At 39.2% G+C, this 15,750-nt stretch overlaps 1 protein-coding gene across 1 annotated transcript in view; it reads left to right on the plus strand.

The window, feature by feature from the left end:
* The window catches only part of adgra1b (adhesion G protein-coupled receptor A1b), a 139,161-nt gene extending 126,565 nt beyond the window's left edge, over positions 1 to 12,596 (plus strand). Inside the window, exons 17-19 of the mRNA XM_086093321.1 lie at positions 1,826 to 1,971; positions 6,296 to 6,391; positions 7,981 to 12,596. Of these exons, the coding sequence (XP_085949447.1) occupies positions 1,826 to 1,971; positions 6,296 to 6,391; positions 7,981 to 9,403 (1,665 nt within the window). The 3' untranslated portion in view covers positions 9,404 to 12,596. The remainder of the gene's footprint in view (positions 1 to 1,825; positions 1,972 to 6,295; positions 6,392 to 7,980) is intronic.
* The last annotated feature ends 3,154 nt before the right edge of the window (positions 12,597 to 15,750 follow it).

The raw sequence follows: 15,750 nt of genomic DNA on the forward strand, positions 1-15,750 counted from the left end.
AACCAACCAGAATTGTTTTTTTATTACCCAAATTCAACAGAATACACAATCTTGTGCATTGATTCATTCAGTTATTCAATTAAATATGTTGTTGTTCTGTACCAACAAGTCAATATTTCCTAAATGGGCTTTAAACAGTTATATATAAGTGAGAGGAGTTGCTCTACTATATAGATTTTTGCTTTTCTGCATGTCACCTCAGCTGAAATGCAAAATTTACCTGAAAGATTACAAAAATAAAAACTTTGCATCGCTGCAAGAACTGAGGTCTACAATAGGAAAAGCGGTCAAAAAGGTCAGTAAACAAGTCATTAAAAACCTCTAACAGTGTGAGTAGGGAGACTACATTTGCCAGTCTGGTGCTCTTTAGTGGAAAAAAACATTAATTAGATTCCAGTTGGCTGTTTCAAGCTCATCCTTTGTTGACTTTGTGATCAATGTGCTGCTCAGTGAGGCAGTCATTGCCTTCAATATTTAATATTTGTTCAAGGTTTCCTGCTAAGATTGGTTTCAACTTCTCAATAGTAAAATCGCAGCGTTTGGCAGACGAGAGATAATTTTCTGTCTTTCATTAAAGCTACAGTGTGTATTGTACTATAAATCACACTAGTTTGCTGGTCTCTCATTATTATGATAAAGACCACCGACCAAAAGAAACCATTTTTGTTGTTGTTTGTCTTTTTTTCTTTTTTACTACATTGCAATGTCGATTTGAATCCAATCAATTGTTCAGCCCTAGGCTGTACTCATTTGTTGCGCACCGCATAATAGGATTGTTAAATATAAATCTACTTCCAGTCTCAGTGGCTTAAGCTGTAGTAATAATAATAATAACATGGGCCCTTAGCTTCCATTAAATCAGTGAAAATAAACTTTCAAAACTTCAACCCAACTGAAGTCCGGATTTTGTTTGATGATCTTGCAAATGCACTGCCAGATGGCCAACGTACGTAAGAAGGTAGAAACCAGAAAATTATATTCATGTTACCTTCAATATTTGGACTGCTCTAAAAATACCCACAAGCCCACATATTTCTCTTTTCTTGCCACTAATGATGCTTAGAAGTGCGCATACTCCAACACACTGATTGACACACTGGCCGTCTTCTGCTCAAGGACACATCCAATTAGGGCCAGGACTCATGTAAACTGGCTTTGGTCCCTGCCAGGGCCTATAAGAAAGCATGTGATTGATCATCTCAGGTTGCTACAGAGCAATCTGATCGGGTAAGAAAGGCTTTGGCTTTTTAATATTTTCCTGTCATGCTCAGTCCCCCTCTCCACTTTAAAATTGATTGTGATGAACTGTCAAAGCCTTTTGACAAAGTTGGATCAATTCTCCCATTCAAATGTGATTTATGAATATTCAAACGAGAATGAGAGTGCAGGTATGCATAAACAGTGCATCCTTTTCACAAGATAGTTGCCAGCGTGACTATCATTTTATATTCTAATTTGTTATTCTGGCTGCACCCTTGATGTCCTCTAGCGTAACTGATAAGGAGCTGCTCAGTATCCAAATGTAAAACTGCACCAAAATGCTATCAACAACCTTGCACTTATTCAACCTTTTACTCTGTTGTGCTCGATAGTCTCTTTAGTGAAGGACACAGAACGTTAAGGTCTGGAAGGAAAGCATTCAAAGAGACACTCTTGGCATGACATTGATATTTATGAGAGCTGCTCCTCCTTCACTTTTCTACTTTGAATTTCATGTGTTAAAGTCACTAACTTTTATTCCTGACAAATGTACAGCATGTACAAGCAAATGTTCAGACAAGTCAAGACAGTAATTGCAGCAATTTTCCATCTTTTACCATTTCAGGTCGGGTTTGTGCTGCACTACTCGTCTTTAGCGACCATGCTGTGGCTTGGGGTGACAGCCAGGAACATTTATAAGCAGGTGACTAAGAAGCCTCTGCAGAGCCAAGATGGCGACCCGCCGAGGCCGCCTAAACAGCCACTGTTGAGGTACATCGATTTCTGTGTGGTTCTCTTGAACCTTGACTGCCTGGTGTTGGTGCATGTGTGTGTATACTGTCACGTATGTTGTGTTATGTGAAGTTATGTTGAATATTTATGAATGCAAAAAGATATCTAGTTTTGTACTCAAGTAAAGTGTGTTTTACCATTCACGGTATGTGCTTCCATAGTGGTTGCCATTGCAGAGTGACAGTCGGTCGGTGAAGTCGGGCAACTTTTTTTTTTTCGACTTCGCAAGTGGGATTTCCGTGGGGGCGTTCCCGTACACATTTCCTGTTTTGAAGTCAGAAAAGTCCGACTTCCCTCTTTCCTCAAATGCAGCATAAGTCCATCTGCCGACTACTAACGGAATGGCCACCTCTGGTTACATTATACAAAAAGATAAAGCTGCAAGTAGGGCTGTCACTATCGATTATTTTTAAAATCAGTTATCCTATCGATTACTCCATCGAATACCCCCCGACCCCCTAATTAATAAAAAAAACTTTATTCATGTATTTATTTATTTTATTTTTTGTAAATCCACTAAGTTTGAACGTGAGTTGAATTGTGTGGCTATAACTTCTCATTATCTTTTGTACATATGAATTATTGAACTCCAACAAAATTAGCCTACGCTAAACGGTTAGCAATCGTGATTAGCATTAGTGCGCTAGCGATTACCATATAAAGTAAACAAACACTAACCGCCCTTTTGTACACACATACATCATTATAGCTACATTACACTTCTAATAGTGTCTTAAAAGTCACTTCCAGACAAAGTAGAGTCGAACTGCATCTTAGCTACAATGAGCTCAATAACGTCCTATCCAGCGTGTGCGTCCGTATAGAAACATAGACGGCAGGGCAAACATGTTTCCGGCGGATCTTCGAAGCAGAAAATATAAGTCGACCTATTGTTAACGTAGACTTATCCGACTTTTTTTTTCCAGACCGAGCTGCAATAGTTAGCCTATCTGTGTGTTGCATTACCAACATATTTAGGAACAATTTTGATTGATATGTGGTCCATTATTTTGGCATATTTTGAGTGGCATGACTGTAACTCAATATCTTGTAGTTTTTATACTTCTACACAGCAGATACCGGACTTCATCTTTGGGCACAAATGATTCTGTCGTCTTCATGGTCTTTTTGAATGTTGCACATGCTCTGTGCACCAGTAAAGGCTGTTCTCACATGAGCATGGATCCTATGAAGGGCCACAAAAAGACAGGAGGACATTCACTACCTCTAAACAGCCTTCTTCTAACAAAGCAAATCCGCCGATACCTTCATGATTTGGCATATAAATGTGTAACTTTCTGCAGTCGCGACCATCATGCACTGCTTGTGAATGAGATCATTCGTCCAGGGGCAAGCGATTGGATCATGCAGCACTGCATCCATGTTGATCCGTGGTGATTGACTGTAATGGTCCCTGTCAGACATGCTCATGCAATGAGACTTAGCGGCGGGAGACAAATCAATTTCTCCTCCTACCACCCCCATTCTCCAATCACTGGCTCCCCAATGCCCATTATCAAACCTATTTCTGCTGATCTACCTCCCTGTCCCTCCAATCTTGACGGCATCTGATGGTATATCAAGAAAACAATTGTAGCCAATTTTGTCAGAAATCTGCTCCACCTTATGTTGTTTAATACCTCGCCAAATTTTCAGGTCATTTGTATTTGTTGAAAATTATTATTGTCATTATTAATAGCATTGCTTTTTTTTTCTTTTTTTTTTAAATAAAAAAATTAATAATAATAATAGCATTGCTATTGTTTTTCAATATTTGTCATGTTTTAGGACATGTTTGACTCAGATTAGATTATTGTTGTCTCACTCAAATATCACTGACCTTTCTCTTGTGTTGAAAGGTTTTGTTGTTGTTGTTTTTCATTTGCGTGTGCCACCATTTTGTACATATTAAAACAACATTAACATATGGAAGACATGTGCTGCAGAGAGCTTGAGGTTAAAGAAGTCAGGCGCTTTAACATTTTACCGCTTATTCTCATTTACACGTATCTCGCTGACAGGAGGGTAAATGGCTTTCTGTTGGTGGGGGATGGAAGCTCCTAAGGGAACTGTTCTACTCAGAAGCAGTGACAGGCTGGTAATGCCAGCCACTACCATCTCCAACCACATTCCCTATTTCCCTCCTCAGAATCACCCGACCCCCAAGCCTCCCCAAATCAAAGTACCAACGACCCAGACAAGCACCTTGATTATAATTGAATTTTCGCGACACCTGCTGTGTGACGAGGGACATATTGTGAAAGGGAGGAGAATGGAGGAAGATGGAGTGCTGTAAAGGTTACACCAGTGACAAAGGTGGAGATTGAACAGGATGGGAGAGGAAATAGCATAGTGTTACGTAGGAAAGTGGACGACGGGGCAAAGGGAAAGCGCAAGGACACAGTGGAGAGGGAGCTGCTGGGGGATTAGCTTTTGTTTCTACACACAATTTTTAGCCCTCGATATTTAGTTGCTGTGATACAAGCACCAATGGCACTCGGGTTTTACAATTAAAATCTTTCCTTATCAGGCTGCAGATGACAGATAACTAAACACGTGCTAGCATATTGTGTAGAGAACTTTGCCTGAAGGTAACAGATAGAAACGCATCTTCGCATTCATGGCCTCAATTTCACCCTGAGGAAGTGTAACATTAATTTCACGGAAAGGTGTAATGCTAACGGGAAGTGGTGAATCGAAAGATTAGCAATGAAAGTAAATCAAAATAAAGTGCTGCTTTTCTTATTTCCATAAAACAATAGTAAAATACTACGTTGGTTTGCTTCTACCTAACACCATGCATAGCATTATTAAATGTATCTCAATCTGTAAGTGCTTGGACTTCATAGTCATAGGAAATATTCCAGTCCAAATAGAGACACAAGTTCGCAAAAAAAAATACAATTAAAAAAACGCACACAAAAAAGTAACTAGTTTGTCTTGATATGGTTCTATGATGTGCAACACAATGTATACATCACAGTGGGAGTTGAATTACTCCTAGTGCAACACCAATGAGTGCATTTAAAAAACAATAATAATTAGAAATGAACAATATTGCATCCAGGTAAGATCTCATCCACCTGTTAGATCCCCTCCTTGCAGCCGCAAACACAACCTTCAAGCCAAATTTTGACATTTTAGGATGCGCACTGATTTTTCCACTCAAAAAATTCTAACAGGAGTCAAAACAGAGTCTAAAAAAAACCTCTCAACTAATTACAATCCTGTGTCCCCTGTCGGGCATGTTCAAGTGCATGTTGCATTTTTGGTCCAACTTCTGTAGAGCAATCGAGTAAAAAAATGAAACATTTTGTACTCTCTTTTTCGTTTTTTTGTTTTTACAGTTACAAGTTCTATGTACAGACAAAGTGGTGGACAAATTAAGCTTCATTAATCATTTGTAATATTTTATGACTCCTCCAGATGGCACTCTTTGTTAAAAAACGCAGTGGAAATTTAATAAATATAAGCTAGCCTTTATATTTAAACCAAGAACACCATCTAGAGGAGTAAAACATATTGCAAGTGGTTCATGAAGCTTTATTTTCCCCATCACTTGTTACTATGGCACAACTGCATGTCCTCCTGGTTCTATTCAAAGCGTATTTTAAAATTTTCAGCCAGCATTTACCCTAAAATATAACAAACACACACTAATAATAAGCCTCCCACAAAATCACCCATGAAAAAAAAAAATTCTCTCTATGCTGTATAATACAGTCACCCAATTTGCTTCTTATCTTATCAGAGTGAATAATCTGAAAGAATTATGATTCAAAACATACCAATTAAGTCTAAATGCCTTTAAATCCAGGTTTTAAACCATGCTCTTTACCCATACCTATGATTAAGGACTGATTAAGTCTTTTTAAAATCATGGTTTTGAAAGTCTTGTTCTTGCTCTGTACACTCTTTTAGTCATTTTAGTAAGCTACTTTTTTTTGTTAAGTTTTGTATGAATAATACATATATATAATGAATAATAATTATATTAATGCTATTATACTTAGTAACTGTGTTAAACTGAGTTGACAGGCTTTTTTCTCCCCAGCTCTGACAGGCTCCAGTTCACGGTGACCCCAAAAGGATAAACTATATATATATATATATATATATATATATATATATATATATATATATATATATACTGTATAATTTTGAAGTTTGCATATAATCACAGCAAATTTGTTTCTCTGTGTTAACTTTGATTAATGGTTATAAGTCCAACATTTTCATGATTGTATTCATTCAAATGATATAATAATAATAATACAAAGCACTTTTTTATCATCTCTTACAGATTTTATTTAGTTAGTGATGGAGTGCCCCTCATCATCTGTGGGGTCACCGCAGCTGTCAACCTTGACAACTATGGCAGCGGGGAGCAAGCACCATAGTAAGTTCACATATCAGAATTTGGAGTTGAATGAAAACTTTGGGGTTGAATAGTTTATAAATGTAAATATGATCAGATCGGTGCATAGTAAGTAGTATACTAGACTTAATACCGATCAAATTGGGTGGATCTGGATTGGACGATATTTCGGACAATAAATCGGTGATCGGCTGTAATCAATTAATGACTTAATTGATCAGGTCCATGAAATAAGATATTACATTTTATATTTAATGTTTATCAGCATTTTTTTTTTTATTTGGGTGTTTATTCATTGTTTTCCAATGCATTTCAATTGGTGTCAATTATACATAGGTTGTTTTTCTATTTGTGGGCCGTGCCAGTCCCTATCCGACTGTAGAGTAAATATAAAAGTTCAAGTAATCAGAGCATGCAGGAGCACAACTAGGATGTGTTGGATTGTTTTTAAAAAATGTCTCATTGGTGCTCTTCAGTGGAGGAATCAGCAAAGCACTTCAAAAAACAGGAAAATGAGGCACTCAAAGTCGATGAGAATAAAAGGCTTTTAGTTTAACATGACCAGTTGATTAAAAAAATTGCTTATGCATTTCAGCCTTTGCCAGTGCAAACAATAATAATACATATAAAAAGATTTGTAAGTAGATGTACAGTGTTCCCTCGTTTTCCGCTGGGGTTAAGTTCTAAAAAGTACCCGTAATAAATGAAATCCGCGAAGTAGCTAGCTTTATGTTTTATATTTATTATAAATGTTTTAATGTAAAACCCCTCACCACAAAGTTTAGACACTTTTCTCGTCAAGGCATTTACATATTCTCACATTTCTCTCTTGTTTAAACATTTTCAATGTTCAAACTTACTGTAAAAAAATTAAAATAGCAAAATTGCACACAAAAATCAGCGAAACAGCGAGACTGCGATAAGTGAACCGCATTGTAGCGAGGGAACACTGTACAGGGTGACACAAAAAATGGGAACTTTTCAACATTCCAATAAAACCAAGAGTGATGGAAGAAAATATTTTATTCATGCCATTTAAGAAACAATGTTGGATTAGTTTTTTGTTTTTTATTACGTCCTGGAGATGACATCCTCCTGTGCGAATCCATTGAAATCTGCTGTTGAGATTCCTCATTGACTGCTGCAACATCTCAGCTGGAATAGCTGGGATTCCGTCATTGTTTAATTGTAAATGGCATATTTTAAGGTTTCAATTACTATGAATAAAATATTATTCTTCCATCACTCTTGGTTTTATTGGATTGTTAAAAAGTTCTTGTTTTTTTTTGTGTCACCCTGTATTTCTCCATCGTCCAATCGAATAGAAGATCGGTTATTGTTTTTTTCAAACTCGTTGATCGGTTATCGCCCGAAAAGTCTAGTAAATGCTATAATAATCAACCATTTTAATTTGAATTATAAATTAAATACATACAGCACATATTGCATATTACTGTGATTGTACTGATCATCGAGCAGGGCATGTTGCATGTCAGTATAAATGTCTCCTGTATTTTAATAAGTTAGGTAGAAGTTTGAATGAAGACAATCAGATTTTGACCACCAGCTGTTTGCTTTATTGTCTGATTTTGCTTTCATGATTGCTGCAGCTGCTGGATGGCCTGGGAGCCAAGTCTGGGCGCTTTCTTCGGCCCAGTGGCCCTCATCGTCCTGGTGACATGCATCTACTTCCTCTGCACCTTCATTCAACTGCGACGCCACCCTGAGAAGAAGTACGAGCTTAAGCGGCTGACAGAAGATCAACAAAGGTTGGCCTCCGTCGACGTGCCGACTCATTGCCAGCAGGTGGCCGAGCCTGGCGCCCTGCCCGCCCAACCGACAGGGAGCCACTGTCCCGCCGGTTGCCCGGGTGTCCCGGTTAATCCCGCCCTGCTGGCCAATGAGCACTCCTTCAAGGCCCAATTACGCGCAGCGGCCTTCACGCTTTTCCTGTTCCTGGCCACGTGGACTTTTGGGGCGCTGGCTGTGTCGCAGGGTTATTTCCTGGACATGATCTTCAGCTGCCTGTACGGTGCCTTCTCCGTCACGCTCGGCCTCTTCATCCTCATCCATCACTGTGCCAAACGGGACGACGTCTGGCATTGCTGGTGTTCTTGCTGTCCTGGAGGGCGAGCCGACAGCTGCCCCGGTGCGCACGGGACGGGCCAAGCGCCACCAAAAGTCAACGTAAATGGAGATACGCCTTTGCACGGCCATGGTCACAGTCACTGCCACCACGATTCCCCGTGTAAAGCCGTGATAAGCTGCAGTCATGGCAGCGTAGGTCACTGTAAACACGCTGCCCTTCCATCATCACAAAATCATGTGACATGTCTGACACCTGTGACTCCATGTTGCGCTGCATTGCACAGCCAGCAGCTAATGGAGGAGGAGCCTACTGCTACACACGTGCTGCTCCACGCCGATCCTGAGAGTTACCGGCCGGGAATCCAGTTGCACCCCTGTTTGAAGAGCAGCAGCAGCAGGACTAAAGGCCGCCATTTCAGCCGGCGGTCGGCCACTGGCGTTTGTGGTGCTGGCAGCGAGAGGGAATACGCCTACCATATCCCCTCCAATGTTGATGGAGGCAGCGTTCATAGCTCACACACTGACAGCCCGCACAGCACCCACGAGCGTCACATCCACACTTGTTCACATCAGGTCCACGAGGGCCCCCACGAGGGGCATCATACGTGCCACGCGGCAGCAGCGACTGCACACGAGGCCCTGGCGTGTCACAATCCCTGCCATCGGCACGTGTGCTGCGCCAAGGCGGACATTTTCCCTTCCCTGTGCCCGGCAGAGGCAGCCGACGCAGGCGTGTTCCTGTGCGGTTGCAGCAAAGTGGCGGAAGAGGAACCAATCACGCATCACCATTTGGAAATGCACGCCCCGCGCAGACAATCTCACCCGCAGAATCCACCCAATCAGAATGGGATTCTAAAGGGGGGCTTGCACGAGGGGCTCCTTTACAGCTCGGACAGTACAGGGAATATACGCACTGGACCCTGGAAGAATGAAACTACTGTGTAGTCTGAGATGGATCGCCGCCATTTCATGCCACCAAAAACGAGTATATAAAAACCTTTTAAACATCTCAATCAGTGTGAGATCATGTCCTCATATTTGTATGTGTGGTCTTTTACTGGACAGAAATCTGCTATGACGTTCTCCTCAAAGAACGCCCATTCACTAAACTATTCCGTCAAGATAAATATATGAACATTTCGTGTATTCAGAAGATTTGTCCACTCTTCCTTCTCACTACAGATATCCGTATGTATAAAAGATATTGAATGGCTGTATGTGTGAATATGTGTGTTAGTGCTCAAAGGCAACAAGCTGCAAGATTTTTTTTTACCCTTTGAGTCTGAATCCATCAACTGATAAAATTAACCAAAACTTTAAAGAACTCATAGCATTCATGTTTTAGACAACTAAACCAGCAATTTTAGATTTAACGCGTTTCTTTGCCATTCAGTCCAACAGCTGTGAATATGTACAAGACATTTTCTAAATAACATGCAAAAATAATGTTGCTTGGCATTTAAGTGATATTCATCCAAGACATGAGAGAAAAGTGAAATCAAACATGCTTTTCTGGGTGGTATTGATTGTGTGTTGTGTATGGTGTTGTCACGATTATTATTTATTTTAATTTTTTTTTCTGGAGAGAAGTGTTCAAAAACAGTATCAAACTGACTACATTTTAGAGTTTGTCTTAATGATCCCCTGAATGCAGATTAATCACCCGCCTGTGACCAGATTGATAGATACTTTATTCATCCACAAAGGAAATGCAGTGGTGCCTTGAAATATGAGTTTAATTTGTCCAATAACAACACTTGTAACTCAAAACACTTAGTTGAATGCACCCCCCCCCCCTTCCCGAAAAAAATGCACTCTAGAATATTGTACTTTATAAAAACGTTCAGTAATTACATAATTAAATAGAATGTAAAGAAAATAAACAGTTTTTGCCCCATTTATTGCTTCATTTCATTGCTGCTCATTCTGGAGTGCATGTATTGGCCACCTGGGGGCAGTGTAATGCATATTCACGGATATAATCCTCAGTAGGTCAGTAACATTAGTTGTTATTTGCTGAGGATAAAGAATATTGTTTGTAAGGCGCTATTTGTTAGCGTGTTTATGGCTAGTGAGCATTAAAGCAACACTAAGGAACTTGTCAACCTTCATTACATATTTTTATAATTCTACTGATGAAACGTCGACTTACAACTATTCGAATGGTACCTTTGGTACCTATCATTTTTACTGGCACTAAGCAACTTTGAGGAGGGTGTCAGGAACTCTGCCACATCAAAAATTACAAACGTGCTTATCGCTTTATGGCATATGGCACTTCCCCCTTTCCCCATTTGTTACAAAGACGTAAGTCGGTTTGAATGTTTATGTGCGATTACTGCTGTCATGGCAAAAGCTGCAAAACAACCAAAGAAACGAAATGTTTGGTCTGAGGAGCCAAAAAAAAAAAAAGGAAAACAACCTCATGGGAATGCGGTCTTCTTTCAGGCAAAACACTAGCGCTTTTGTCCCTATGGCATAGTCAACAAAAACTGAAAGTGGCGATGTGGCCCAAAATGGCCCATTGTTACGCTGAGCGCGAGCCGTGCACAAGGTCGGGACGCAGATATGATGATGTCATCAACATGGGCCGTATAATGACGTCATCAACATGCACTGTACGATGACGTCATCAACATGCGCTACCGCGGTAAAACGGTAGAGACAAAATCTCTACATTCAGCAAAATTGATACCTTATATTGAATATACCGTTCACATCGCCCAGCCCTACTTCTAAGCAGGGTCACTTATATTCCAAGGCACCACTGCACGCTGTTCCGCAATTGAAACAACATAAAAACACAAGGCATAGCATGCATTGTAAATTACTAATGATTTTTAAAGCTATATTTCAAATTAATTATCAAATGTTAAATTTTAGTTAATAAGCAGGCTAAAATTAGATATTACAAATATAAAACATAAAATCTAAACAAGTTTTTTTTCTTTATATTTTTTACATACACAGAAACTAAGTCAAAGTCAAAAATTATGGTGCAGTCTGATTCAGTGATCTGTTCACAAGATTTTGAGGAAATGTGAAAAAAAACAACGTTTCTCTCCCCGGGTGGAATTCAAAAACATGAGGAGGAAGGATTTCCTCAATCTTTTGGTGGTGCAGGGCAGTGTCTATAAAGCGGCTGCTCTGCCGGGAGAGGGTGCTGTGCTGTGGATTCTCCTTTCTGACACCAATTTCAGGCTGTCCAACTCTATGCCCAAGTCAGAGCCCGCCTTAAAGTCAATTTAATTCACAATTCAATATTGTGGCTTAAGTCTTACCACAACCCACGTTATTGACATTACTGCATTAGTCCTCCCTTTTTTTTTCTTCGTTATGAAATCCCGAATCAAACAATGAATCTGTTTTATGTTTTATAGTATTTGATTCGCCTTTGACCCAAAAAGATTGCTGCAGTTCATCATACATCAGTTCCATCAAAGCCTTAGTTCCATTCACACGTTAGTTACAAATTGGCCCAAAGAATCAAGTTTGGAATTTCAAATGTTTATTCATTTGTCATGAATGATTAGTTAGCTGAAATAGAAGGCAGATGAGGCTGTGTCCCAACTGAAACTGCATGTTAGTGTTAATGAATGGTGGTTTGTGTTTTTTTTGGGTGGCTACACGGCAGTCACGCGTTTTGTCAGAAAATTAGAAATAATATAATCTGCATAAAGACCACAAACCCTGTTCTCACAAAAAAAAAACACCTTGGCATGCACATAATGTCTTTCTTTATTACGTGCACTATTGTCTGTGTGAATAAAAATGGTTCCTAGTTAATTATTTTCTATCAGATTTAAAATATTTATAAATACAATAATTCTATATATAAAGTAATGGGGAAATACTGACCTCTCAATTTTAATACTCAGTATCTGAGTTTAGAAATGACTTTTGTTTTCTAATGCTTTTTAATGTGTTGTCATTTTTGTTGCCATTAACATAAGTATGCAGATTTTCCATGTGTTGTGAGACTTTTTCCTGAAATAGAAATGCACTACCCATGCTAATATTTGGCCTGTCTGAATGACATTGCTTACCGTTTTTTGTGTGATTATTCTGGAAATGTTTGTTCAGACAGGAATAACTGAGATTAAAATATGTGACTTCCTTAGAAATGAGGAGAGAAGCAGTCATGTGATGCTCATTGCCATTTTTTAAAAGTGAAACCTCAGTTGTATTCATAGATGATGCATGAATCGCCCTTTCCATAGAGTCACTGGAGTTTGTTTATTCCATGGTCTTGGACAAAAGTATTTATTATAGCCTGAATTAAGTGGTAAAACATTGGCCCATTTATTTATATATATAGTTTGGTTTGGTTGGTTTATTGAACATATAAACATAGAATATATATATATATATATATATATATATATATATATATATATATATATATATATATATATATATATATATATATATATAGGGGAGAGCATGAGTACCCTACAGAAACTACTTGGCTCCATATCACAAAGTCACCAGTTAACAAGTATTAGAAAACATAAAGAAGATCAGACCATATACATTACAGACAGACAGTTGTGGCATAAATCAAATTAAATCCCACCATTGTATCCTTAGTCATCAAAAACTCACCATTCGTATTTTTTAACACCAAAATAGCGACTGATAAAATGAAATAAAAATTGAATAAAAAAAAAAAACATTTATTTTGGAGATCTCTGCCTCAAGTGGGGGCACATAGTGACGGATGTGTATATACGTACACACATATAAACACATATTCAATAAAAATATTGACAAACAACTTCTTCCTGCAAAACATATTCTTTAAGAGAATGATGGTCTGTGTTAATCGCTGTACAAGTGTTTTTGCTAAGTGTTTTGTTTCAATGTGTTTGGTGTCATAGTGCCACTGTAGAACCCCCTCTCTATTGTCAGCGGTAGCAGATGTGCTGTCCCAAATGAGCATGACGGCTTAGTTTCGGGTCACCAAGCAGCTGCTTGCAAACTGACCAGTGGTACTGTGACAAAACCCAAAGCCAGTTTTCACTTTTTTCTACATTGACACAGATTCCAATAAATGTATTTTTTCACCATGTAACTGGTGAGAGTATCTTTGCAATGTGCATGTGAGTCAGACACTTTTGCATGTGGTGATGAATGTGTGTTTTGTTTTCTCCTCTCAGCTCTAGCCACGGTGTGTGACGTAGATTTCCGACAGAGCAGGGGCAAGGATTTCGACATGCCGGAGTCTTGCTTTCAATGCTGTGTGCGCGTGTGCGTCTGTACGTGTATTCACAAAAACCTTCAGCCCATTGCGTGCACATGCATCATTCATACAAACCAAAACCTGTGCACACATTGATCTATCAGGGCATCTCAAATTTCATGCAATACGGACAGCACATAGAGACATTTTAAAGACATGGTTTTCCCTTCAAAATTGATGAAGACTTGAGATTACCAAGCAGTGTGTAGCACGGTGAGGGATTATCAGTGAAATTATCCAAATTTACTTAATTAGTCCAAAAACTATTTTATTACTTCAAATAATCCGTCTTTGTTCATTTGTCAATGCCGGCGATGAACTGTTTATTGAAAGGCAGAACAATTAAGTGCTCTTGCTCAAAATGGCAAAGGGTAATTAACCTGTGTATCCACTTTTTGTCTGTTGGTGTGTAATGAGAGTTTTTTTTCCCTAATGTAAAATGTGTGCCTTGGCTCAATAAAAAAAAATGGAAACAATGGCTAATGGTCATAGAAGCTGACAGAAGACCAAAAACAACTGTAAACAAGCTACAGATTGTTTTGGTAAGTATTAACAATATTTTTTCATGTGATTGTAAATACAAAAAGTATTGGCAATTATTTGAGAAAAAAAAAAAGGCTAGCCTTTTGTCCATAAATGTTCAAGGGAAAGTCAACTCCCAGGTCTAAATATGGTATATTGGTTAATATTGCGTTTGTGGAATATGAGTTAAGCAGGTGTGAATTGGAGTGTGAACGGTTGCTTGTTTATATATGTCTTGCACTTGGTGGGTTGTTGGTCCAGGGGATGCCCCGCCTCTCGCCTCCTCCTTAATGAGAGCAAATACTGATGGATGTATAGCTCTCAGCTGCCTGGAGGCAGGAAATCTGAGAAAGTCTCAGAAACGTATATTTGGTTGTAGTATAGTTTGGGCATGGTTGTACAGTAAGGAAACGTAGCTGGTCAAATCTAATTTCATCGGGAATCTGTTCAGGTTGCATTGATGTTTCTTTGCCATACAGTTACTTATATTTTAATTTCCCACTGTTTGAAACAGGCTAGTAGATATGAGCGGCGAGAGGCCAAGCGAGAACGCGCTTGTGTTGTTAGGCGAAGACAATGTTTTACGCCTGTGGGCATTCATGAGTAATCAGATGTGGAATAACAAGCAGGACTTCGCACACATTCGCTCGTTTACTTTCGCTGAGGCATTCACACCACAATGTAGGCAATGCAGAGGGCTACGTATGATTGAGCAGTCTCTATGTGAGGGGTTGCTTTTTTTCTCTTTGCACACAAACGCAGTTTTCCTGGTAATGACGACTGATGTATGCTTTTTCTAATCTTAAATCAGATCCCCGTCGGCCATGTTATCCCAGCTCCATTGTGATTGGCTGCCTTCGTCCCTCTTTTTCCTTCGCACATTTTTCTCCCATTTCGCCAATAACAAATGCCAATCCTCCCCGCCATGACTTGAGTTAAACGGCTGTGATCGTCATGCTAATGCCGTCCTTGACTAAAATAAAATAGAATATCTTCTTGACTCGTGTGCGGTCTGAAAGAGAGAAGAGAGATGTTGTGGATTTTGGAAAGGTAGGTTGAGGCTTATTTGAAATACACACTTTGGGTAAGATCAAAGAGGAAAAGAAGACAGGAAGAGGTGGGCAAGCCTTTTTAAATAATATCCAAGGCTTATTTCTTGATCCTTGCTTAAACTGCATTTCGGCTTGTGTGTTTGTGATAAAGTTTATGTTCTGAGGAGGGAAATGACATTTGCTCACTTGAACCGTGATAAAGTTGCTGGCAGTGACATTGCAGCAAGACACACGAGGGATAGCATCAACTAACTCCTCAGATCTCTTTCTGTTACATGTGTAGATGAGTGACTGTGGAGTGGGGAAAAGTGCTATGATGCAGCATTTGCAGGTTCCTCAGGTACCTTCAGTGATTTGATTTGATGGCTAATTATTCCCTGGTAAGTGCAAATTTATATAGACAAACCACAAACAAGTATGTGCAAAAGTGGCCCCTTGGTCCCAGTCCCCCCGCAATAAAGGCGCCATGAGTTCAT

The sequence above is a fragment of the Leptonotus elevatus genome, chromosome 13 (assembly GCF_054856555.1).
Source record: "Leptonotus elevatus isolate MCC_2025b chromosome 13, RoL_Lele_1.0, whole genome shotgun sequence".
NCBI classification, from domain to species: domain Eukaryota; kingdom Metazoa; phylum Chordata; class Actinopteri; order Syngnathiformes; family Syngnathidae; genus Leptonotus; species Leptonotus elevatus.